At 40.2% G+C, this 27,772-nt stretch overlaps 1 protein-coding gene across 1 annotated transcript in view; it reads right to left on the minus strand.

The window, feature by feature from the left end:
• Positions 1-27,772, minus strand: part of arhgef6 (Rac/Cdc42 guanine nucleotide exchange factor (GEF) 6) — an 85,287-nt gene that overhangs the window by 9,657 nt on the left and 47,858 nt on the right. The window contains exons 12-19 of the mRNA XM_061900011.1: positions 25,640-25,786; positions 24,224-24,310; positions 16,836-16,917; positions 16,644-16,759; positions 16,390-16,569; positions 13,083-13,103; positions 5,108-5,204; positions 1,566-1,652 (exon numbers count right to left, since the gene is read on the minus strand). Of these exons, the coding sequence (XP_061755995.1) occupies positions 1,566-1,652; positions 5,108-5,204; positions 13,083-13,103; positions 16,390-16,569; positions 16,644-16,759; positions 16,836-16,917; positions 24,224-24,310; positions 25,640-25,786 (817 nt within the window). The remainder of the gene's footprint in view (positions 1-1,565; positions 1,653-5,107; positions 5,205-13,082; positions 13,104-16,389; positions 16,570-16,643; positions 16,760-16,835; positions 16,918-24,223; positions 24,311-25,639; positions 25,787-27,772) is intronic.

Consider the following 27,772-nt stretch of genomic DNA (forward strand, 5'->3'; position numbering starts at 1 on the left):
CTCGGCTGCAGAAGAAGTGACAACAAGCAGCAAGAGTGAGCAGCGATCTTTTATTTTTTCCTCTGGCTTGCACTTTTAACATGGAGGATTACATATCTAAAATAAAACTGTTTTCTAAACTGGACTTTCAATGGAAGCAAGAGGTAATAAAGGAAGATCCCCATCGAGACAGAGAGACTTTTAAAACTGAAGAAAGATAAGGAAGACTTCTATAAACAAGTTATCGATGCTTTTGATCAGAAGGAACTGCGCATGGACTTCATTTATAAGTAAAGATAAGACCATAATAAGGTTTTTTTTTATTAAATGTGCTTTTCATGATGGCATCCTTACATCACACTCAAATTTACAAGTGCAGGCCTAAATTTATCGCAGGCCTTTGGTAAGTGCAGGAGTGAGAAGAGGTTTTAAATTAATTAGTGCCCCGGCGGCAATTCAAGGAAATACAGTATACTTTACTGAACTATTCTATTTACTGTTATGGTGGTGTATATTTGGGCCCCGCCCCCATGGCCTCATTAGCATATTGTACTGCTTTTGCTTGTAGTTTTTAATTCAACTGCAACATTCTGCTAACAAAGTGTATTTCATTTTTGTTATTTCTTTGTTTTATTTAACTTGAAGATTTTTAAATGTTTTAATTCCACTTATAACGTTATGATACTCCAGAAATACAAGTTTATTGCATTTGAAAAGCTATTCACGCATTATTATTATGTATTAGCATTACATCAGTGGTTAATTTGGTCTCATAAATATAATGGCAACAGTATCGCTTGTCGTCAATAATTCGTAGGTCAATATGTCATTAAGTAAAATTTGTTTTTAGCCCAGGCCTAAGTAGCTACAACTCTACTAAGTACAAAGCCCACAAGCAGTGAAGTAGTCAGGTTGTGTAAATGCTAAATAAAAAGAGAATACAACAAATCCTTTTCAACTTATATTCAATTGAATAGACTGCAAAGACAAGATATTTCATCTTCACGCTAACAAACTTTATTTTTTGCAAATATTACCTCATCTGGAATTTGATGCCTGCGATATGTTTCAAAAAAAGAGTGAGAAAGTTGAGGAATGCTCTTATTTGGAACATCCCACAGGTGAACAGGCTAATTGGGAACAATTGGCTATAAAGGCAGCTTCCATGAAATGCTCACTCATTCACAAACAAGGACGGGGCGAGGGTCATCACTTAGGGATTTGACCATCTACGCTCCGTAATATCATCAAAAGCTTCAGAGAACCTGGAGAAATAACTGCAAGTAAGCGGCAAGGCCGAAAACCAACATTGAATGCCCGTGACCTTGGATCCCTCAGGCAGAACTGCGTCAAAGTTTGTCAGTGTGAAGATGAAATATCTTGTCTTTGCCGTCTATTCAATTGAATATAAGTTGAAAAGCATTTGTTGTATTCTCTTTTTATTGAGCATTTACACAACCTGACTACTTAACTGCTTTTGGCTTTTGAATGATTGCCGGTCTATGTGCCCTGTGATTGACAGATGATCCACCAAAGGTCCACTGGGATAGGCTCCATCTTGCCCATGGCCCTGAAAGGATGCATACCTGTGGTAGCAGAGTGCAGGCTGGCTCCTGTGCAGTAGGCCTCAATCACTCTCAGGATCTGAGCATCCTCCTCCAGAGCCACCGTGCCTGCACACATCACCTCCATCAGTCCCACTCATCCAGTCCACTTCCATCAGTCCCACTCATCCAGTCCACTTCCACCAGTCCCACTCATCCAGTCCACTTCCATCAGTCCCACTCATCCAGTCCACTTCCATCAGTCCCACTCATCCAGTCCACCTCCATCAGTCCCACTCATCCAGTCCACCTCCATCAGTCCCACTCATCCAGTCCACTTCCATCAGTCCCACTCATCCAGTCCACCTCCATCAGTCCCACTCATCCAGTCCACTTCCATCAGTCCCACTCATCCAGTCCACCTCCATCAGTCCCACTCATCCAGTCCACTTCCATCAGTCCCACTCATCCAGTCCACTTCCATCAGTCCCACTCATCCAGTCCACCTTCATCAGTCCCACTCATCCTGTCCACCTCCATCAGTCCCACTCATCCAGTCCACTTCCATCAGTCCCACTCATCCAGTCCACTTTCATCAGTCCCACTCATCCAGTCCACTTCCATCAGTCCCACTCATCCAGTCCACCTCCATCAGTCCCACTCATCCAGTCCACCTCCATCAGTCCCACTCATCCAGTCCACTTCCATCAGTCCCACTCATCCAGTCCACTTCCATCAGTCCCACTCATCCAGTCCACTTCCATCAGTCCCACTCATCCAGTCCACTTCCATCAGTCCCACTCATCCAGTCCACTTCCATCAGTCCCACTCATCCAGTCCACTTCCATCAGTCCCACTCATCCAGTCCACTTCCATCAGTCCCACTCATCCAGTCCACTTCCATCAGTCCCACTCATCCAGTCCACCTCCATCAGTCCCACTCATCCAGTCCACTTCCATCAGTCCCACTCATCCAGTCCACTTCCATCAGTCCCACTCATCCAGTCCACCTTCATCAGTCCCACTCATCCTGTCCACCTCCATCAGTCCCACTCATCCAGTCCACTTCCATCAGTCCCACTCATCCAGTCCACTTTCATCAGTCCCACTCATCCAGTCCACTTCCATCAGTCCCACTCATCCAGTCCACCTCCATCAGTCCCACTCATCCAGTCCACCTCCATCAGTCCCACTCATCCAGTCCACTTCCATCAGTCCCACTCATCCAGTCCACTTCCATCAGTCCCACTCATCCAGTCCACTTCCATCAGTCCCACTCATCCAGTCCACTTCCATCAGTCCCACTCATCCAGTCCACTTCCATCAGTCCCACTCATCCAGTCCACAAAAACTGAACTCTAAATAAGATGAAATATGTCAAATAAGGCTGATATTTTCTTGTTTTCTGCCTGATATCATTCTTTTCACTAAGCAGATTTGATGTTGGAGTCTTTTACTTTTTGAAGTGTTTTGGTCCTAAATGATGTCAGTAAGATATTACAACTTGTTGCTGAGAAGTGATGAGCTGCAGTATATTAAATCAAACATGCTTGAAAATAGAATACCGTATTTCCTTGAATTGCCGCCGGGTATATAGTATGCGCCTGCCTAAAATTTCCACCGGGTCAAACTCGTCACGTCACGAGTGACACTTCACCTGTCATCATTTTCAAAATGGAGGAGGCTGATTTCAATCATTTGAAATCGCATAAAGGGAAGAAGATTAAGAGCTATTCAGTAGGATTTAAGGTCCAAGCTATTGAATATGCTAAAAAGAACAGTAACCAGCTATGTTTTATTAATATACCGTAGCTGCGTGTGTCAAATATGAGTCATTAAATGACTCCCGCCTCCTGGTGGTAGAGGGCGCTAGTGATCCTTCTTGCGACTACTCGGCTGCAGAAGAAGTGACAACAAGCAGCAAGAGTGAGCAGCGATCCTTTATTTTTTCCTCTCGCTTGCACTTTTAACATGGAGGATTACATATGTAAAATAAAACAGTTTTCTAAACTGGACTTTCAATGGAAGCAAGAGGTAATAAAGGAAGATCTCCATCGAGACAGAGAGACTTTTAAAACTGAAGAAAGATAAGGAAGACTTCTATAAACAAGTTATCGATGCTTTTGATCAGAAGGAGTTGCGCATGGACTTTTCTTTCTCCTATGTCCCCGGGTCCGGTCCGATGACCATGGATGAAGTACTGGCTGTCCAGAGTCGAGACCCAGGATGGACCGCTCGTCGGGACCCAGGATGGACCGCTCGCCTGTATCGGTTGGGGACATCTCTACGTTGCTGATCCGCCTCCGCTTGGGATGGTTTCCTGTGGATGGGACTCTCGCTGCTGTCTTGGATCCGCTTGAACTGAACTCTCGCGGCTGTGTTGGAGCCACTATGGATTGAACTTTCACAGTATCATGTTAGACCCGCTCGACATCCATTGCTTTCGGTCCCCTAGAGGGGGGGGGGTTGCCCACATCGGAGGTCCTCTCCAAGGTTTCTCATAGTCAGCATTGTCACTGGCGTCCCACTGGATGTGAATTCTCCCTGCCCACTGGGTGTGAGTTTTCCTTGCCCTTTTGTGGGTTCTTCCGAGGATGTTGTCGTCGTAATGATTTGTGCAGTCCTTTGAGACATTTGTGATTTGGGGCTATATAAATAAACATTGATTGATTGATTGATTGATTGACTTCATTTATAAGTAAAGGTAAGACCATAATAACGTTTTTTTTTTTTAATCAAATGTGCTTTTCATGATGGTATCCTTACATCACACTCAAATTTAAAAGCGCAGGACTAAATTTACCGCATGCCTTTGGTAAGCGCCGGCGTGAGAAGAGGTTTTAAATTAATTAGTGCCCCGGTGGCAATTCAAGGAAATACGGTATCAAGTGTCGCAAAGCTGTGTCATCAACACAAGTATAAAACTACTTTTTTAAAGTAATCATTTCTTACTTCAAGCGTGACAAAAATAAATCAGGACTTGGACACAATTGTGTCTCATCATTAAAACAGATGACAGCCAAATGGACTTTGCTGGGTTATTTTAATGAAACAATAGAAAATACTCATATAGTAGTGCACTTGTTATTAGTGAGAATATACTTATTTTAAGCTATTTTGGGGTTCATTGAAGTTAGCTCATTTTACTTGTTTTGGAAAGTCTTGACAAGCTAAATGTTCTTGTTCTATTGGCAGATCATTTTGCTTAGTTCAAATAAAATACCCCTCATTTTTGTAGTTTTTTTTCCCCTTCTTTTTGACCACTGACTTCTTGCAGTGTACTAAGTTTCTAGCGATGACATGTGTGCTGGTACCACAATCAAGTTGCTTGTAACCACAATTAAAAAGACTACACTGAACACTCAACAAGGAGCATTTCCTGCACGATCCTGTCACTTTAACACGTGTGTTGATGTTTGAATACACAGATTATTCAACCATTGTAAGGTCAACATGTCCTCTGGTTTGTATGTTTTCTCATTCAGAGCTAAAAAAAAAAAAAAAAAAGTCAATCCTCTTTCTTTTAAGTCCAGAAGCAAATGGCCGTTAAAATGAAAACCAGAAGAAAAAAAAAAAAGTCCTACTTTTCCTGGTGTGAAGCTCGTCATCAGAAGGCTTCCTCTCCTTCTTCCTGTTTCCAGGCAGGAACTTCTTGATGGGGCGGGGGCTCTTGCTGGAGTCCTGGAGGAGCAGGGACACAGTCAGAGAGCCTCAGCAAAGTCACATTCTCCGAGCAACAGTCACCATGAAGGTAAACCAGGAAAGCAGCAAGTAGACGGCAGGAGCAGGACAAGAAAAGGCGGGCGCTGACGTCGGGATAAAAACTTCTCCTGCAGCTTGTCAATCAAATCATTTGTCCTTGTCCTGCACCTTGTCACCTTACATCTGTTGCAGTCCAGAATCATTTCATAATTCCTCCAAACTAGCCGCCTTGACTTTGTACAACCTGTGACATCACTGACTATCCGTATATGGTATGAATTAGGCTTGTACTAATATACTAATCAATAAAAAAGGGTACTATACTCTGTTTGAAATGTATAGCTTCCCAACTTATATATATATATGTTTTTTTAAGGGGCATGACAGCAGGTCGTCGTCACGTGGTGACATTGCTGGTTGTACGAGCAGAGGAGCATGTTAGGCAGTGCACACACACAGAGTACTTACAAGCAGACACACCGTGTAGACAGAAAAGGGAGAATGGATGCATTTTGGTGTAAAAAGTCAAGATAAATCACCAATCCTGGCCTCCATGGTGAAAAAAGTAGGTTTCTTACAAGTATCATTATCACTGGAAAATGAGGAATAGCTAAACACGCTTTACTACACACTGTAGCAACCCGCGGCTCTTTAGTGCCGCCCTAGTGGCTCCTTGGAGCATTTAAAAAATATATATATTTTTTGTGTTTGTTTTAGTATGTTTTTTGTGCGAGGACAAACATGACACAAAACCTCCCAATTGTTAGAAAGCCCACTGCTTAATATGTTTGTGTGTATTTGGTGAACATTCTTATGTCCTACTAATTTGGGCGGTTCTTGAACTCACCTCAGTGTGTCTCGTTTTGTCAACCGAATGTTTTATACCGTGCGTGAATGCACAAAGGTGCGCTTTGTTGATGTTATTTACCTGTTGGAGTGCTAATCAGACATATTTGGTCGCAAGCTAATCAATGCTAACATGCTATTTGGACTAGCTGTATGTACATATTGCATCATTATGCCTCATTTTTAGGTATATTTGAGCTCTTTTAATATCTTTTACTTTTATCCTCTTTGTATATAATTTAGTTTTGCATGTCTCATGACACATTATCTGTATTTAATATTGGCTGCATTTCATATAGTTGTTTGTGTGCCATGTTGTTCCAGACCACAGCAAACAATACCAAGCTTGCCAAAAATTTTCATTAAATTATTAAAATAGCCTGCCGTTTCCTTTAAATTGGACACACACATCCATACCATTTTGGACATTAAAATCCAGTAATTTCCAGGATTTATCTCACCTTCTGAGTAGCCTCTGATTTACTAATGGTTTCTAATGTTGTAAAAATGTGTAGAATAAATATTAAATTCGACATTTCTGTCAGCGAAGATTTGCTTCAGCCTGCAACACAAAGTCATTTTGATAGTAGGCTATTATGGCTGATATAGACACTTAAGTCACGTCTTGCCTTCATTATAAGACTTCTTTATGGTTTTTAATTTTTTGCGGCTCCGGACAGATTAGTTTTTTGTGTTTTTGGTCCAATATGTCTCTTTCAACGTTTTGGGTTGCCGACCCCTGCTTTAAGAGGATACAATAGCTCACCGCTAACAAAAGCTAGTGCGTCACAATGTAAACAAATGCCATGGGTGGTTCTACACCTGACATCCACTGTAATGATACCAAGTACAGTAGCGTATCTAGTCGATACTACTATGATTACATGGATATTTTTCGTCCTCGCAAAATATTTTTTCCTTTTTCAAATTAACCTATATGATGTTTATAAAGTCAGTAAATATGTCCCTGGACACATGAGGACTTTGAATATGACCAATGTATGATCCTGTAACTACTTGGTATCAGATCGATACCTAAATGTGTGGTATCCTCCAAAACTAATGTCAAGTAGCAAAGAAGAGAAGAACAAGTGATTATTACATTTGAACAGAAGTGTAGATAGAACATGTTGAAACAGAAAACAGCGCGACACCTACCCTTTACATCAGTATTTCTTAACCATATTATTATTGGTTTATTAGGTATTATATTTTATTGTATGATCTTGTAACTGCTTGGTATCGGATCCATACCTAAATGTGTGGTATCATCCAAAACTAATGTCAAGTATCAAAGAAGAGAAGAATAAGTGATTATTACATTTGAACAGAAGCGTAGATAGAACATGTTGAAATAGAAAGTAAGCAGATATTAACAGTAAAAGAACAAGTAGATGAGTAATTATTTTTTACAGTTTGTCCCTCATAATGTGTATAAAATAATAGGTGTATAAATGACACAATATGTTACTGCAGACTAATTAGGAGTCTTTGTTTGTTTACTTACTAGTAAAAGACAAGTTGTCTAGTATGTTCAACATTTTATTGAAGGACTAAATGACAATAATAAACATATTTTTCATCTACACTAACATTTTTGTTACAATGAAGCCAATAATGACATTTTTTGTGGTCCCCTTTATTTAGGAAATTATCAAAATACATCTTGGTACCAAAATATTGTTATCGGATCCACCGTCCTTTCATGTTTGATGGGGTTGAGGTCAGGGCTCTCAAGTTCTTCCGCACCAAACTCACCCAACCAAACCTTGATGGATTTAGAAAAAGGGGCTTTCCCAAAACAGTTTCCGCGTAATTGAAAGCATACTCACCAAGATAAGGAAAAAATAAACAAAACAGCTGATCAATTAATTATTGATTATATAAATGTATAGTAAATATTGAATAAAGTCACCAACTGGGAGGTCTTTGTTGATATTTTGTCCCAAAGTGCATTCATTTCTCCCGTAGCGTCTTAAAAAGCTGAAAAATGTGAAGATTTAAGTGTCAAATGTGATTACCGTATTTCCTTGAATTGCCGCCGGGGCGCTAATTAATTTAAAACCTCTTCTCACTCCTGCACTTACCAAAGTCATGCGGTAAATTTAGGCCTGCGCTTGTAAATTTGAGTGCGATGTAAGGATACCATCATGAAAAGCACATTTACTAAAAAAAAACAACGTTATTATGGTCTTAACTTTACTTATAAATGAAGTCCATGCGCAGCTCCTTCTGATCAAAAGCATCGATAACTTGTTTATAGAAGTCTTCCTTATCTTTCTTCAGTTTTAAAAGTCTCTCCGTCTCGATGGAGATCTTCCTTTATTACCTCCTGCTTCGATTGAAAGTCCAGTTTAGAAAACTGTTTTATTTTAGATATGTAATCCTCCATGTTAAAAGTGCAAGCGAGAGGAAAAAATAAAGGATCGCTGCTCACTCTTGCTGCTTGTTGTCACTTCTTCTGCAGCCGAGTAGTCGCAAGAAGGATCACTAGCGCCCTCTACCACCAGGAGGCGGGAGTCATTTAATGACTCATATTTGACACACGCAGCTGCGGTATATTAATAAAACATAGCCGCTTACTGTTCTTTTTAGCATATTCATTAGCTTGGAGCTTAAAGGCCTACTGAAAGCCACTACTAGCGACCACGCAGTCTGATAGTTTATACATCAATGATGAAATATTAACATTGCAACACATGCCAATACGGCCGGTTTAGTTTACTGAATTATATTTTTAAATTTCCCGCGGAGTTTGTTATTGAAAACGTCGTTGAATGATGACGCGTGCGCTTGACATCTCGGGTTGGAGAGGACATATTAGCCCAGCCCCACACACGGCTAAAAGTAGTATCTTTTCATAGCATAATTACACAGTAATTTGGACATCTGTTTTGCTGAAACTTTTGCAATTTCTTCAATTAACAATGGAGACTATAAAGAAGAATGCTGTTGGTGGAAAGCGGTGGATTGCAGCTGCCTTTAGCACCGAGACACAGCCGGTGTTTCTTTGTTGTGAAGCTTTAACACAGAGCGGTCAAGCGAACATGTTTCTCTACGTCAACCAGCAAGTTTTTGGATGGGAAAATTGTGATATTAAGTCGGCTCTTACCGGAGACTTCAGTGGATTATGGGACCTCCTCCTGTAGCTGTCAAAAAGGCAGCTGTGATCTTGGCTCCTCGGCTTCTCTGAGAGACACTGGCTTTCACCGCAGCCATCCGACTTTCAGGTATGACTTTACAATCTCACTAAAACACTATTAAAACAATAAGCAGATAAGGGATCTTCCAGAATTATCCTAGTAAATGTGTCTAATTACATCCGAAACGCTCACACTGCCGCCGCCTGGAGCCGTCGCCTTTTCTTATTTTTTTTTTTGTGCTTCACTCTAACTTTCCTTATCCGCAAAACTTTCCTCTTCGCTCAAATTAATGGGGGAATCGAGGCTTTCTCGGTCCGACTCGCTCTCGCTGCTGGTGGCCATGATTGTAAACAATGTTCAGATGTGAGGAGCTCCACAACCCGTGACGTCACGCGCACATCGTCTGCTACTTCCGGTACAGGCAAGCTTTTTTATTAGCAACCAAAAGTTGCGAACATTATCGTTGATGTTCTCTACTAAATCCTTTCAGCAAAAATATGGCAATATCGCGAAATGATGAAGTATGACACATAGAATGGACCTGCTATCCCCGTTTAAATAAGAACATCTCATTTCAGTAGGCCTTTAGATCCCACTGGATAGCTCTTAATCTTCTTCGCTTTATGCGATTTGAAATGATTGAAATCAGCCTCCTCCATTTTGAAAATGATGACAGGTGAAGTGTCACTCATGACGTGACGAGTTTGACCTGGTGGAAATTCTAGACATGCGCTAATTATTTGGCAAAATGAGTTCGACCTGGCGGAAATTCTAGATATGCGCTAATTATTTTGTGAAATGAGTTTGATGTGGCAGTAATTCTAAACAGGCGCATACTATATACAATTCAAGGAAATACGGTAGTTCTATACAAAAAGGTATGGAAGATGTTAAAATTGTGTATATTAGCATTAGAGTAATACAAAATTTGACTTTTACACCATCTTGCACAATATGGGGCGGTATAGCTCGGTTGGTAGAGCGGCCGCGCCAGCAACTTGAGGGTTCCAGGTTCGATTCCTGCTTCCGCCATCCTAGTCACTGCCGTTGTGTCCTGAGGCAAGACACTCTACCCACCTGCTCCCAGTGCCACCCACATTGCTTTAAATAGAACTTAGATATTGAGTTTCACTATGTAAAGCGCTTTGAGTCACTAGAGAAAAGCCCTATGTAAATATAATTCACATATGTGTGGCATATTGGCTTAGCCTTGCGCTAACCTAAATAAACCAATTTGAGCTTAAAAAGCGCACAATCTGATCTTGTGTCTTATAGGCTTAAAACAATGAATACAGTTCTTGCTTTGACAGACGGGCCATCAGCTTCTGTTTGGTTTCTGTGCTTTTTCAACCAAGCGTGGGACATTTATTGCAGGAAACATAGAATACACATGCAAGCTTCAGCAGGAAACCACACAGAGCCAGGCGTGATTGTTCTCACACACACACACACACACACACACACACGCACACACACACACACACACACACACACACACACACACACACACACACACACACACACACACACACACACACACACACACACACACAGAAAGAGAGTGGTGGTCAAAAGTGTAGGTACACTTGTAAAGAACATGATGTCATGGCTGTCTTGACTTTCCAATCATTTCTTATGTGTTTGTGATGTAGTGATTGGAGCACATATTTGTTGCTCACAAAAATTATTCATGATGTTTGCTTCTTTTATGAATTTATTATGGCTCTACTGAAATGTGAGCAATCAAAAGTATACGTACAGCAGAGGTGGGTAGAGTAGCCAGAAGTTGTACTCAAGTAAGAGTACTGTTACTTTAGAGATTTATTACTCAAGTAAAAGTAAGGAGTAGTCACCCAAATATATAAACAATAATATATATTAAATAATAATACATTAAAATAAAAAAAAATAAGGCAAATTGAGCCACAATAACTTAACAGCACCATAGGCTCAGTAGGCATTGATTGATTGATTGAAACTTTTATTAGTAGATTGCACAGTACAGTACATATTCCCTACAATTGACCACTAAATGGTAACACCCCAATAAGTTTTTCAACGTTAATCAATTACTTAATAAATGACCAAGTCGAGGTGATCAACCTCATATATACATACACACACATACCATATATATATATATATATATATTATATAATTCATAGTTATTTATTTTGCCGTTTTTGTTGACATGTTAAAGGTGTTTTAATGAATATACATGCATGTTTAACATATAGATTCCTATCTTTCATGAAGACAAGAATATAAGTTGGTGTATTACCTGATTCTGATGACTTGCATTGATTGGAATCAGACAGTATAGTGCTGATAATGTCCACATTTTCAAATGGAGGAGAAAAAAAAGTTCCTCTTTTCTGTCTAATACCACATGAAAGTCGTTGGTTTTTGGCATCTTATTTGTCCAGCTTCCATATTTGTTTTTATACACTTTACAAGAAATACATTGGCGGCAAACTCCGTAGCTTGCTCGCTTGTTTGCGCTGGCTTTGGGAGACTCTTATTTTGTTAGCGCAGGCGCGATGGAGCGGCACTTTTATTGTGAAGACAGGAACTGTGCGATCAGTCTTTAGGCTTTTGACGGGAAGTACGGTTGAAATAAAATGTGTCTTTTTTCCTTTACACTTTTGATCGATTGATTGAAACTTTTATTAGTAGATTGCACAGTACAGTACATATTCCGTACAATTGACCACTAAATGGTAACACCCCAATACGTTTTTCAACTTTTTTAGGTCGGGTTCGACGTGTGACGGTCACGTGACCGCCTGGTTTTGTTTGATTGGTCCAACGTCACAAGTGACTGCATTTGATTGGCGAAACGCAGGCATGTGATAGTTCCTACTTTGAATGCGTGTCTGACAAAATCAAAACGAAAAAAGCGTGCATTAACAGATCGATTAAAAAAAAGTGACGAGCTGATTGCAGATAAATGGAGCGGAGTAAAAGTAGCGTTTCTTCTCTATAAATATACTCAAGTAAAAGTAAAAGTATGTTGCATTAAAACTACTCTTAGAAGTACAATTTATCCCAAACGTTACTCAAGTAGATGTAACGGAGTAAATGTAGCGCGTTACTACCCACCTCTGACGTACAGCAATGTTCATATTTGCTTCCATGTCCCTTGGCAAGTTTAACTGCAATAAGGTGCTTTTGGTAGCCATCCACAAGCTTCTGCTTACATTTTTCACCGCAAAATTGCTGCAGTTAAGCTAAATGTGTTGGACTTGTTTCCTCAGCATTGTCCACACCTTTAAGTCAGGACTTTGGGAAGGCCATTCTAAAACCTTCATTCTAGCCTGATTTAGCCATTCCTTGACCACTTTTGAGGTGTGTTTGGGGTCATTGTCCTGTTGGAACACCCAACTGCACCCAAGACCCAACCTCCCCCCTGATGATTTTAGCTTGTCCTGAACAATTTGGAGATAATCCTCCTATTTAAAGCAGCACTTCCATTGGCAGGTCCAGAGCATAACACTACCACCACCATGCTTGACGGTAGGTATGGTCTTCCTGGGATTAAAAGCCTCACCTTTTCTCCTCCAAACATATTGCTGGGTATTGTGGCTCCATTTTTGTTTCATCTGACCACAGAACTTTCCTCCAGAAGGTCTTATCTTTGTCCATGTGATGTCAAATGAAACAAAAATGGAGCCACAATACCCAGCAATATGTTTGGAGGAGAAAAGGTGAGGCCTTTAATCCTAGAAATAATTTTGGGGAACCTTAAAACAGCCATGACAGTATGTTCTTTACAGGTATATGGAAACTTTTGACCACTACTATACATATATATATATACACACACGCACACACTGAGAAAGGGAAGTAGAGAGGAATCTAACCTTACCTTCATGATATAAGACATCCTCTACACACAGGGAGTGGAGAAAGAGAGGAAAAAGTGTATGAAAATATGTCAGGAGAAGCATGTGATGAAGATGTCGACATTATCACACACTGGCAACACCCTCCATGACTTGTGTGGTGGGGAGAAGAGCAATGCATTGTGGGATCAGAAACAAAATTACTTTTGTGCGCTGCTTATGAAATAATGTTGGCTCGGAGTCATGCGAGTGATTACATGCACATGCCAGAAGGATTCAGTGTCTCCAAATGCAAAAAGAGGAGCCAAATGTAAGATTTTTCCAGGAAAATGAAAAAGGAAAATAGAATGAATGATACAGTATGTCTTTCAGCACAGTTTCATTTCATATGGGACATTTAATTACTCAACAGCAGAGAGTAGCAGGCGTCTATTAAGGTAAAGGCATTTATTTTGTATCCATTTTTCATATAAAAACTAATTAAAATAATTAAATTGTAATATTACATAATCATAATTATAATATTTTTGTATATTATTATCAAAAACAATATCAATATTAGTCATATTATTGCCAACCTTGAGACCTCCGATTTTGGGAGGTGGGGGTAGATTTACAGCTAGAATTCACCAAGTCAAGTATTTCATATATGAGGTGGCGACTTGTCCAGGGTGTACCCCGCCTTCCGCCCGATTGTAGCTGAGATAGGCGCCAGCGCCCCCCCGCGACCCCAAAAAGGGATTAAGCGGTAGAAAATGGATGGATATATATATATATATATATATATATATATATATATATATATATATATATATATATATATATATATATATATACATACATATACACATCCATCCATCCATCTTCTTCTGCTTATCTGAGGTCAGGTCGCGGGGGTAGCAGCCTAAGCAGGGAAGCCCAGACTTCCCTCTCCCCAGCCACTGGGTCGAACTTCTCCCAGGGCATCCCGAGGCCTTCCCAGGCCAGCCAGGAGACATAGTCTTCCCAACTTGTCTTGGATCTTCCCCGTAGCCTCCTACCGGTCGGACGTGGCATCCTGACCAGATGCCCGAACCACCTCATCTGGCTCCTCTCGATGTGGAGGAGCAGCGGCTTTACTCTGAGTTACTCCCGGATGACAGAGCTTCTCACCCTATTTCTAAGGGAGAGACCCGCCACCCAGCCGAGGAAACTCATTTGGGCCGCTTCTACCTGTGATCTTATCCTTTCAGTCATAACCCAAAGCTCATGACCATAGGTGAGGATGGGAACGTAGATCGACCGGTAAAATGAGAGCTTTGCCTTCCGGCTCAGCTCCTTCTTCACCACAACGGATCGATACAACGTCCGCATTACTGAAGACGCCGCACCGATCCGCCTGTCGATCTCACCATCCACTCTTCCCTCACTCGTGAACAAGACTCCTAGGTACTTGAACTCCCCCACTTGGGGCAGGGTCTCCTCCCAAACCCGGAGATGGCACTCCACCCTTTTCTGGGTGAGAACCATGGACTCGGACTTGGAGGTGCTGATTCTCATCTCAGTCGCTTCGCCAAAAGTGATGTTTTGAAAAGACTGTTATGTTGGGCAATCACTTACTGGCACGGACAGTAGTGTGGAAAGAGATTATTCTAGATTGTACCTAATGTCATGAATGGTGTTATTGATTATTGACTATTTTATTGATTACCGGACAAGAAGTAGAAAATGGATGGATGGTACTTTTTTGTCACTTATTGTTTGTCTTTGGAACACTAATATGTATATTTTAGGCCATTGGTTATTATGTAAACTCAAAGTTATTGTTTTTTTGGGGGGGTTCTTTGTTGTTGCTATGTTTGTATTACAACATTTTATTATTTGCTCATGTTGTACTGCATTGTCATCTTTTTTTTTTTGTGATTGTGTGATGTTTGTGGCCTGGACCCCAGGAAGAATAGTCTCCACTGCAATGTGGACTAATAAAGTAAACTAAACTTTAAAAAAAACAATTCATTTGTAATAAGAAACAGTTCAACTCATGTAAAAGTGGACCATAAGTGTCAGACAGTCAAAGGAGCTAGTGGCATCTCTCGGTGAGGACGCTCGCTGCAGTCAGACACAGTTTAGACTTTATTTGAATTAAATAATTAGGTTACTGATGTTTACTCATCAATTTTGGAATCACCCATGTCCAAATTGCGATGCACATGAAAAATTGATTATTTCTCTAGTCACAAATAAAATAAAATTAAAAAAGAGAGGATGAAATGTGATGAAAATGTGAATGTCTGACAAAATTGAGCATTATTCACATACCGTATTTCCTTGAATTGCCGCCAAGGCGCTAATTATTTTAAAACCTCTTGTCACTCCGGCACTTACCAAAGGCATGTGGTATATTTAGGCCTGCGCTTAAAAAATGGAGTGTGATGTAAGGATACCATCATGAAAAGCAAATTTAATAAAAAAAATGTTATAATGGTCTTACCTTTACTTATAAATGAAGTCCATGCGCAGCTCCTTCTGATCAAAAGCATCGATAACTTGTTTATAAAAGTCTTCCTTATCTTTCTTCAGTTTTAAAAGTCTCTTTGTCTCGAAGGAGATCTTCTATCTCTTGCTTCCATTGAAAGTCCAGTTTAGAAAACTGTTTTATTTTAGATATGTAATCCTCCATGTTAAAAGTGCAAACCAGAGGAAAAAATAAAGGATCGCTGCTCACTCTTGCTGCTTGTTGTCACTTCTTCTGCAGCCGAGTAGTCGCAAGAAGGATCACTAGCGCCCTCTACCACCAGGAGGCGGGAGTCATTTAATGACTCATATTTGACACACGCGGCTACGGTATATTAATAAAACATAGCTGCTTACTGTTCTTTTTAGCATATTCAATAGCTTGGACCTTAAATCCTACTGAATAGCTCTTAATCTTCTTCCCTTTATGCAATTTGAAATGATTGAAATCAGCCTCCTCCATTTTGAAAATGACGACGCGTGAAGCGTCACTCGTGACGAGTTTGACCCGGCGGAAATTATAGGCATATGCTAATTATTTGGCGAAATGAGTTTGACCCGGCAGTAATTCTAGGCAGGCACATACTATATACCCGGCGGCAATTCAAGGAAATACGGTAGGTGGCAAGATTCAGGTGGAGTACCTAATGATGTGGCTGTATATTCTGTGTAATAAAGTTTTGAGGACTTTGACCAAAGTAAGACATGCATAACTTGTTAATAGTAACCTTGGTAACACATGTATAACTAGTTAATAGTAACCTTGGTAACACATGTATAACTAGTTAATAGTAACCTTGGTAAAAACAACAGTTGACTCCCTGAAGCACCACTAACCTCCTTGTAGCCCAGGGCGGCGGACGCCTTAAGGGGCGGCGCTGGGCGCAGGCAGCTGAGCGACCAGGGCTTGCTGCTTTTAGGCGGTTCCAGGGGCCCACGGCTCGTGGCGCTGAAGCTGCCGAGGTGTGACAAGTGGGTGGGGGCGCCCACCGTGCTCAGTGACTTGCTCTCCACGCTCTGCACGAAGGAAAGAAGTCGGTGATCACGGTTTCACCGTGTTCACCTCCGTGTGCACTTTGTCCTCGTCTCACCTTCAAGATGGTGCCGGCGGGGCTGCCGCCTTTACTAAACGGCTGCAGGTGCTCCAGCCACTCCTGCAGCTCGCCGGCGCTGCTGCAGAAGACGGTGAGGCGCTCCGTCACGCTTCCTGCGCCACACAAACACACGTCATGTCACGGGAGGGTGAGGACAGACCCTGGTAGAAGAGGAATGGGCACACAGACCTGTGATGTCGAAGGCAAAGTGTGCACCGTCAGCGTCCTCCGCATGCCTCGTCACCGTGGTGCCAGTCAACGCCAGCCTTCCCTAAACCAAAGATGGACGCCATCATTGTTTACTTCCGGGGTGCCACTATGTGGATGGCGAGCTGGCGGTGGATGGTAGAGGGTGTGTCACTCCACCGCCAGCCAGCCATTCAACAAATTAAGTTAAAAAGGATGGATCACCAATCTTCACCAAGACGTGACTTTGGTCACTTGGTTGACATTCACGGCACCCGAAGGTCTTGTGAGATGACGCTGGCCACTGCCAGATCGTTATTAAGAGAAAACTCTTAATCAGTACTCTGGAATGCCCTCCCGGTAACAGTTCGAGATGCCACCTCAGTAGAAGCATTTAAGTCTCACCTTAAAACTCATTTGTATACTCTAGCCTTTAAATAGACTCCCTTTTTAGACCAGTTGATCTGCCGTTTCTTTTCTTTTTCTTCTATGTCCCACTCTCCTTTGTGGAGGGGGTCTGGTCCGGTCCGGTGGCCATCTACTGCTTGCCTGTGTATCGGCTGGGGACATCTCTGCGCTGCTGATCCGCCTCCGCTTGGGATGGTTTCCTGCTGGCTCCGCTGTGAACGGGACTCTCGCTGCTGTATTGGATCCGCTTTGGACTGGACTCTCGCGACTGTGTTGGATCCATTATGGATTGAACTTTCACAGTATCATGTTAGACATCCATTGCTTTCCTCCTCTCCAAGGTTCTCATAGTCATCATTGTCACCGACGTCCCACTGGGTCATTATTGTCACCGACGTCCCACTGGGTGTGAGTTTTCCTTGCCCTTATGTGGGCCTACCGAGGATGTCGTAGTGGTTTGTGCAGCCCTTTGAGACACTAGTGATTTAGGGCTATATAAGTAAACATTGATTGATTGATTGAAAACAACCGACAAAAAGGCGAGAAACACTTTTTAATTCAACAGCAGGGTTAGAATTTAACCACGGCAACTGGCTGCCCTTGTCATTTGCCGTAAGCCCTAAAAGAGGTCCTTCTCTGTCAGGCTGGGGGAAGCCACCTCTTCTTCTGCTCCGCTTTACTGTGGTGTCCCCCAGGGATCTATTCTAGGCCCTGTCACGCCAAATTTCTTCCCCCTACAAAAACCTCCCCCCATTTACTTCCGGGGCCATGATTAATACAGATGTTTTGTTAACGCTATATTCTAAAAAAATTAATAAAAAAACAATTTACAAACACAAGCTATGGGACGACGTAAGAGGAAATGTGAGGAAACGACGACTCTTGCTGACCTACTGCCCTCGGTAATGGCACCGTTCCCAAAGTATGTGGGCTCTATTGATAACCTCACTAACAACTTTAACAACGCCCTGCGCCAAACCATTGATAGTATAGCACCGCTGAAGCTAAAAAAGGCTCCAAAAAGGCGTATGGCATGGTTTACTGAAGAAACTAGAGCCCAGAAATTATTATGTTGAAAGCTGGAACGCAAATGGCGCACGACTAAACTTGAGGTGCACCATCAAGCATGGAGTGATAGTTTAATAACTTATAAACGCATGCTTACCTTAGCTAAAACTAATTATTACTCAAATCTCATCCGCATTAATAAAAACGATCCAAAATTTTTGTTTAGTACAGTAGCATCGCTAACCCAACAAGGGACTCCTTCCAGTAGCTCCACCCATTCGGCAGATGACTTTATGAAGTTCTTTAATAAGAAAATTGAACTTATTAGAAAGGAGATTAAAGACAATGCGTCCCAGCTACAACTGGGTTATAGTAACACAGATAAGACTGTATATACGGCGGATACTGCAAATATCCAAAATAGTTTCTCTCGTTTTGATCAAATAACATTAGAAGAATTATTACAACGTGTAAATGGAATAAAACAAACAACATGTCTACTTGACCCACTTCCTGGGAAACTTATCAAGGAGCTTCTTGTATTATTAGGTCCATCAGTGCTAAATATTATAAACTTATCACTTTCCTCGGGCACTGTTCCCCTAGCATTCAAAAAAGCGGTTATTCATCCTCTCCTTAAAAGACCTAACCTCGATCCTGACCTCATGGTAAACTAACGACCGGTGTCTCACCTTCCCTTTATTTCGAAAATCCTCGAAAAAATTGTTGCAGAGCAGCTAAATGATCACTTAGCGTTTAACAATCTATGTGAAACCTTTCAATCCGGTTTCAGGGCAAATCACTCTACTGAGACAGCCCTCGCAAAAATGACTAATGATCTATTGCTAACGATGGATTCTGATGCGTCATCTATGTTGCTGCTCCTCCATCTTTGCGCTGCTTTCGATACCGTCGATCATAATATTTTATCAGAGTGTATCAAAACACGTATTGGTATGTCAGACTCAGCCCTGTCTTGGTTTAACTCTTATCTTACTGACAGGGTGCAGTGCGTCTCCCATAACAGTATGACCTCGGACTATGTTAAGGTAACGTGTGGAGTTCCCCAGGGTTCGGTCCTTGGCCCTGTACTCTTCAGCATCTACATGCTGCCACTAGGTGACGTCATACGCAAATACGGTATTCGCTTTCACTGCTATGCTGATGACACCCAACTCTACATGCCCCTAAAGCTGACCAACACGCCGGACTGTAGTCAGTTGGAAGCGTGTCTTAATGAAATTAAACAATGGATGTCCGCTAACTTTTTGCAACTCAACGCCAAAAAAACGGAAATGCTGATTATCGGTCCTGCTAGACACCGACCTCTATCTAATCATACAACTTTAACATTTGACAACCAAACAATTAAACAAGGTGACTCGGTAAAGAATCTGGGTATTATCTTCCACCCAACTCTCTCCTTTGAGTCACACATTAAAAGCGTTACTAAAACGGCCTTCTTTCATCTCCGTAATATCGCTAAAATTCGCTCCATTTTGTCCATTAAAGACGCCGAGATCATTATCCATGCGTTTGTTACGTCTCGTCTCGATTACTGTAACGTATTATTTTCGGGTCTACCCATGTCTAGCATTAAAAGATTACAGTTGGTACAAAATGCGGCTGCTAGACTTTTGACAAGAACAAGAAAGTTTGATCATATCACGCCTGTACTGTATATACCTTTATATACATATATACATACATATATACCTATACTGGCTCACCTGCACTGGCTTCCTGTGCACTTAAGATGTGACTTTAAGGTTTTACTACTTACGTATAAAATACTACACGGTCTATCTCCATCCTATCTTGCCGATTGTATTGTACCGTATGTCCCGGCAAGAAATCTGCGTTCAAAAGATTCCGGCTTATTAGTGATTCCTAGAGCCCAAAAAAAAGTCTGGGGGCTATAGAGCGTTTTCCGTTCGGGCTCCAGTACTCTGGAATGCCCTCCCGGTAACAGTTCGAGATGCCACCTCAGTAGAAGCATTTAAGTCTCACCTTAAAACTCATCTGTATACTCTAGCCTTTAAATAGACCTCCTTTTTAGACCAGTTGATCTGCCGCTTCTTTTCTTTTTTCTCCTATGTCCCCCCCTCCCTTGTGGAGGGGGTCCAGTCCAATGACCATGGATAAAGTACTGGCTGTCCAGAGTTGAGACCCCGGATGGACCGCTCGTCGGGACCCAGGATGGACCGCTCGCCTGTGTATCGGTTGGGGACATCTCTACGCTGCTGATCCGCCTCCACTTGAGATGGTTTCCTGTGGACGGGACTCTCATTGCTGTCTTGGATCCGCTTGAACTGAACTCTCGCGACTGTGTTGGAGCCACTATGGATTGAACTTTCACAGTATCATGTTAGACCCGCTCGACATCCATTGCTTTCGGTCCCCTAGAGGGGGGGGGTTGCCCACATCTGAGGTCCTCTCCAAGGTTTCTCATAGTCAGCATTGTCACTGGCGTCCCACTGGATGTGAATTCTCCCTGCCCACTGGGTGTGAGTTTTCCTTGGCCTTTTGTGGGTTCTTCCGAGGATGTTGTAGTCGTAATGATTTGTGCAGTCCTTTGAGACATTTGTGATTTGGGGTTATATAAATAAACATTGATTGATTGAGGAAACAAGACCCCAGAAGTAGATGCATCATCCCATAGCTAGTGTTTGTAAATTGTTTTTTAAATTTTATTTTCTATTTTTTATAATATAGCATTAACAAAACGTCTGTATTTTTATAATATAGCGTCATCATTTTATAATATAGCGTTAACAAAACGTCTGTATTAATCATGACCCCGGAAGTAAATAGGGGGGAATGTTTTTGTAGGGGGGAAGAAATTTGGCGTGACACAGCCCCATCCTGTTGGCTCTATAACTCCTCCCCCTTAGAGAGATTTTTAAGAGGCAAGGAGTGTCTTACCACTTTTATGCAGACGACTGCTAAATTAAATGTAAATGCCGATTTCAAAAGGCCACGGACAGTTCCTGTCTTCACAATAAAAGCCCTGCTTCTTCCTGCCTGCGCTAACAAAATAAGAGTCTCAGAAAGCTAGCGCGCACTAGCTAGCTAGCTAGGGAGTTTGCCGCCAATGTATTTCTTGTAAAGTGCATAAAAAGGAGTGTGGAAGCTGGACAAACTTTCATGTGGTATTGGACAGAAAGGAGGACTTATTTTCTCCTCCATTTGAAAATGTGGAGGTTATCATCACTACTGTCTGATTCCAATCAATGAAAGTTATTTGTGTTTTATTTTATTTATTTATTTTATTTTGTGTTTCTCTCCTCCATTTGAAAATGTGGAGGTTATCTTCACTACTGTCTGATTCCAATCAATGCAAGTTTTTTGTGTTTCATTTATTTTATTTCGTGTTTTATTTTATTTATTTATTTTGTGTTTCCCTCCTCCATTTGAAAATGTGGACATTATCATCACTACTGTCTGATTCCAATCAATGCAAGTTTTTTGTGTTTTATTTTATTATATTTTGTGGTTAACTGTATTTATTTACTTTTATTAATTTTATTGTATTTTGGGTTTTTCTCCTCCATTTGAAAATGTGGAGGTTATCACTACTGTCTGATTCCAATCAATGCAAGTTTTTTGTGTTTTATTTTATTTTATTTTGTGTTTTATTTAAAAAAAAATGTTTTTCATGTACTTATTTTATTTTGTTTTCCTCCTCCATTTGAAAATGTGGACATTATCATCACTACTGTCTGATTCCAATCAATGCAAGTTTTTAGCGTTTTATTTTAATTAATTTTGAGGTTAATTTTATTTATTTATTTTTATTTATTTTATTGTATTTTGTGTTTTTCTCCTCCATTTGAAAATGTGGAGGTTATCCTCACTACTGTCTGATTCCAATCAATGCAAGTTTTTTGTGTTTCATTTATTTTATTTGGTGTTTTATTTTATTTATTTATTTTGTGTTTCCCTCCTCCATTTGAAAATGTGGACATTATCATCAGTACTGTCTGATTCCAATCAATGCAAGTTTTTTGTGTTTTATTTTATTATATTTTGTGGTTAACTGTATTTATTTATTTTTATTAATTTTATTGTATTTTGGGTTTTTCTCCTCCATTTGAAAATGTGGAGGTTATCATCACTACTGTCTGATTCCAATCAATGCAAGTTTTTTGTGTTTTATTTTATTTTATTTTGTGTTTTATTTATTTTATTTTTTTTTTTTATGTACTTATTTTATTTTGTTTTCCTCCTCCATTTGAAAATGTGGACATTATCATCACTACTGTCTGATTCCAATCAATGCAAGTTTTTTGTGTTTTATTTTAATTTATTTTGAGGTTAATTTTATTTATTTATCTTTATTTATTTTATTGTATTTTGTGTTTTTCTCCTCCATTTGAAAATGTGGAGGTTATCAACATTACTGTCTGATTCCAATCAATGCAAGTTTTTTGTGTTTTATTTTATTTATTTATTTCTTATTGATTTATTTTATTTTGTTTCCTTCCTCCATTTGAAAATGTGGAGGTTATCATCACTGCTGTCTGATTCCAATCAATGCAAGTGTTTTGTGTTTTCTTTTATTGTTAATTTATTTTCATTTTTTTATTAATTTTATTGTATTTTGGGTTTTTCTCCGCCATTTGAAAATGTGGAGGTTATCATCACTGCTGTCTGATTCCAATAAATGCTAATTTTTTGTGTTTTATTTTTATTTTATTTTGTGTTTTATTTTATTTATTTTTTATGTATTTATTGTATTTTGTTTTCCTCCTCCATTTGAAAATGTGGACATTATCATCACTACTGTCTGATTGCAATCAATGCAAGTTTTTTGTGTTTTATTTTAATTTTATTTTGAAGTTAATTGTATTTATTTTTATTTATTTTATTGTATTTTGTGTTTTTCTCCTCCATTTGAAAATGTGGAGGTTATCATCACTACAGTCTGATTCCAATCAATGTAATATTTTATTTTTTTTAATGTTGTGTTTTATTTCATTTCCATCCATTTTCTACCGCTTATTCCCTTTCGGGGTCGCGGGGGGCACTGGCGCCTATCTCAGCTACAATCGGGCGGAAGGCAGGGTACACCCTGGACAAGTCGCCACCTCATCGCAGGGCCAACACAGATAGACAGACAACATTCACACTCACATTCACACACTAGGGCCAATTTAGTGTTGCCAATCAACCTATCCCCAGGTGCATGTCTTTGGAAGTGGGAGGAAGCCGGAGTACATTTATTTATGTTTTATTTTTATTAATTTTATTTTGTGTTTTATTTTATTTATTTATTTTATTTTGTGTTTTCTCCTCCATTTGAAAATGTGGACGTTATCATCACTACTGTCTGATTCCAATCCAAGTTATTTGTGTTTTTATGTTATTTTGTGTTTTATTTAATTTTTTTATTTTTTTATTCAATTTAATTTAATTTAATTATTTTTTTTCCCTCCATTTGAATCGTGGACGTTATCATCATTACTGACTGATTCCAATCAATGCAAGATTTTTGTGTTTAATTTTATTTTCTTGTTTTATTTTATTTATTTATTTTTTGTATTTTATTTGATTTTGTGTTTTTTTTCTCCTCCATTTGAAAATGTGGACGTTACCATCACTACTGTCGGATTCCAATCAATTCAAGTTATTGTGTTTTTATTTTATTTTGTGTTTTATTTTATTTATTTATTTATTTTAATTTAATTTAAAAACATTTTTTTTCCTCCATTTGAAAATGTGGAGGTTATCATCACTACTGTCTGATTCCAATCAGTGCAAGTCATCACAATCACAGCAACTTATCTTCTTGTCTTCATGAAAGAAACATGCTTGTATTATCATTAAACACCTTTCACTCCATCATAAATAAGTAAATATAAATGATAAATATGACTGATGCCCTCCACTTGGTACATTAGAAAGTAGCTGAGTGTGGACGCCCGCCCCCGCTTCACTTCCTGTGCAATCAGGCGAGGTTGACAGCTACTTGCCTGGTAAATGAAGCCGCTCATGCGTGGACTGGAGGACAACATCAGCAGAAGGTTGGGGAAAAGCATCAAGTAGCGCTCGTCCTTGTCCTGAAAGACACATCAAGGTCATGTGAGGTCTTCATCTCGGGCGTGAAAAAGCCTAAATCCATGACCGTTTGAAACAACTCTCACAGTTGCCGGGTGTACGCTCTCTAACACCAAATCAGATTTGAGGAAATCATAAATATATAAAATATAATTCACGTAGCGCTGGGTCACAAACACTGACATTTGCAGCTGTGGCTGTAGGCAACTCCCTGATGCAGTTTTTCTTGTTTGAACCGTTACCCTGTTCAAATGTAATAATCACTTATTCTTCTCTTCTTTGATACTTGACATTAGTTGTGGATGATACCACACATTTAGGTATGGATGTGATACCAAGTAGTTACAGGATCATACATTGGTCATATTCAAAGTCCTCATGTGTCCAGGGACGTATTTACTGACTTTATAAACATAACATACATTTTTGTCTGGTTAATAAAACATCGATGTAAGTAGTATCGACTAGATATGCTCTTGTACGTGGTATCATTAAAGTGGATATCAGGTGTAGATCCACCCATAGCGTTTGTTTACATTGTGACGGCGGTGAGCTATTGTATCCTCCAACGTTGTGTAGTGAAGCATGTTTAGCTATTCCTCCTCCTCCAGTGATAATAATACATGTAAGAAACTTACTTTTTTGGTCGCCATGGAGATGAGGATTAGTGATTCAGTAGTAGCTAAAACACTGTGGATGGATGTTAGTCACTTGTGTTAAAGCAGCTCTTTTTGAGGGTGTTTCAGTGTTATAACTTCACTTTTATCTTGACTTTTTTACACCAAAATGCATCCATTCTCCCTTTTCTGTCTACACACTGTGTCTGCTTGTAAGTACTCTGTGTGTGTGCACTGCCATACATGCTCCTCTGCTGGTAAAACCAGCAATGTCACAACATGACGACAGAGCGCTGTCGTGCCCGTTTAAAAAAAGGGGGTGGGGACTGGTACTTTTTAGAGGCGGTATAGTACCGAATGTGATTCATTAGTATTGCAGTACTAGTACCGTACAAACCCTAGTCCCCCTGTTGGAAAGCACGCACACATTCTTGTATTTGTACCTTCTTGAGACATGAATGGGTCTTGTGTAGCACTTTTCTACCTTCAAGGTACTCAAAGCACTTTGACACTATTTCCACATTCACCCATTCACACGCGCACACACACGCACACACACACACACACACACACACACACACACACACACACACACACACACACACACACACACACACACACACACACACACACACACACACACACACACACACACACACACACAAACACACAGTAAATCTGGGAACAGGTTCATCCACCAGGGACCCGGCTCACCTCGCTGGAGCCACTCCTCAAGTGGACCTGGGACATGTAGACCACGTGACCCAGGCTCTTCATGCTGTCTCCCTCCCAACCGCGCACCGTCTCTGACAAGATCTGGAGCTCCAGGTTCTTGCGCTTCCGCAGGTCCTGGCACTGCACCTACAGTAAAGTATTCATACTCTTACCAAATATCAGCATTTTAGTCTTACCGAGTCTGTCAAACCCATCCATCCATCCATCCATTTTCTACCGCTTATTCCCTTTCGGGGTCGCGGGGGGCGCTGGCGCCTATCTCAGCTACAATCGGGCGGAAGGCAGGGTACACCCTGGACAAGTCGCCACCTCATCGCAGGGCTAACACAGATGTCAAACCATCTTTTAAATTTATTCTCTTATTGTTCGTATTCTCTTCAGTGTGTTTGCCCCTAAACAAAACTTGGTTGTGTCATCTGCATATAAAACTACATTTAAACATATATAAAAATGTTTCAGATTAATATTTTTTGAATACAGATGTTTCATTTTTATTTGTTGATTAAGATCAAACGGGACAAGCGGTAGTAAATGGATGGATCGCTAATTGTTTTGTACCAATTTGTGATGTCACAGTTGGAACATTTCTTATCACAGTTATTGTGACCCAAGTGATCACGGTTCTTATAATTAGCACCACATTTTTAAATGTGCTAAAAATATGTTTTAAACTATTTATAGTAAAATCTTTTAACCAAGTTTTATTAAAAAAAAAAAAAAAAATGACCATGTATGTAGGTAAATCAAATAGAAAATTGAATGTGCAACACAAGCATTATAAACAAAGTAATATGGCACAAAATAACAAATACCGTATTTCCTTGAATTGCTGCCGGGTATATAGTATGCACCTTCCTAGAAGTACTGCCGGGTCAAACTCGTTTCGCAAAATAATTAGCGCATGCTTAGCATTGGCGTCAAGTTAAACTTGTTTCGCAAAATAATTAGCATATGCCTAGAATTTCCGCCGGGTCAAACTCGTCACGTCACGAGTGACACTTCACCTGTCATCATTTTCAAAATGGAGGAGGCTGATTTCAATCATTTCAAATCGCATAAAGGGAAGAAGATTAAGAGCTATTCAGTAGGATGTAAGGTCCAAGCTATTGAATATGCCAAAAAGGACAGTAAGCAGCTATGTTTTATTAATATACCGTAGCTGCGTGTGTCAAATATGAGTCATTAAATGACTCCCGCCTCCTGGTGGTAGAGGGCGATAGTGATCCTTCTTGCGACTACTCGGCTGCAGAAGAAGTGACAACAAGCAGCAAGAGTGAGCAGCAATCGTTTATTTTTTCCTCTCGCTTGCACTTTTAACATGGAGCATTACATGTGTAAAATAAAACAGTTTTTTAAACTGGACTTTCAATGGAAGCAGGAGGTAATAAAGGAAGATTTCCATCGAGATAGAGGGACTTTTAAAACTGAAGAAAGATAAGGAAGACTTCTATAAACAAGTTATTGATGCTTTTGATCAGAAGGAGCTGCGCATGGACTTCATTTATAAGTAAAGATAAGACCATAATAAGTTGTTTTTTTTCATCAAATGTGCTTTTCATGATGGTATCCTTACATCACACTCAAATTTGTAAGCACAGGCCTAAATTTACTGCATGCCTTTGGTAAGTGTCGGAGTGAGAAAAGGTTTTAGATTAATTAGCGCCCCGGCGGTAATTCAAGGAAATACGGTATACCCTTTTTAAGGTATTTTTTGGGTTGATTGAGGTTAGCTAATTTTACTTGACGAAGTCTGGACAAGCTGAATTTTCTTGTGCTATTGGCAGATCAGTTTGCCTAGTTCAAATAAAATACCCCTCATTCTTTTATTTATTTTTTCTTCTTTTTGAACACTGACTTCTTGCAATGTTTGTGGATCGTGTCATAGCGGAGCAATTTCATTGGATGACAAATGAGTTCTATGATTGTGCTTTTTTTGTCTACAATTTGATGTTCTAGCAAGACCTGCTGTTACATCACCAATTCTTAAAGCCAAAACAAGTTGTAGTCATGGAAAATAAAGCGGTGTTTGCTTCCTATTTCCTTGGAGGTGTGGGTGACATTTCATCGCGCTAACGAGGGCCTCCTCTGACTCAGAAAGGAAAACCGTGGCGG

Source organism: Nerophis ophidion, linkage group LG05, assembly GCF_033978795.1.
Source record: "Nerophis ophidion isolate RoL-2023_Sa linkage group LG05, RoL_Noph_v1.0, whole genome shotgun sequence".
Lineage (NCBI taxonomy): Eukaryota > Metazoa > Chordata > Actinopteri > Syngnathiformes > Syngnathidae > Nerophis > Nerophis ophidion.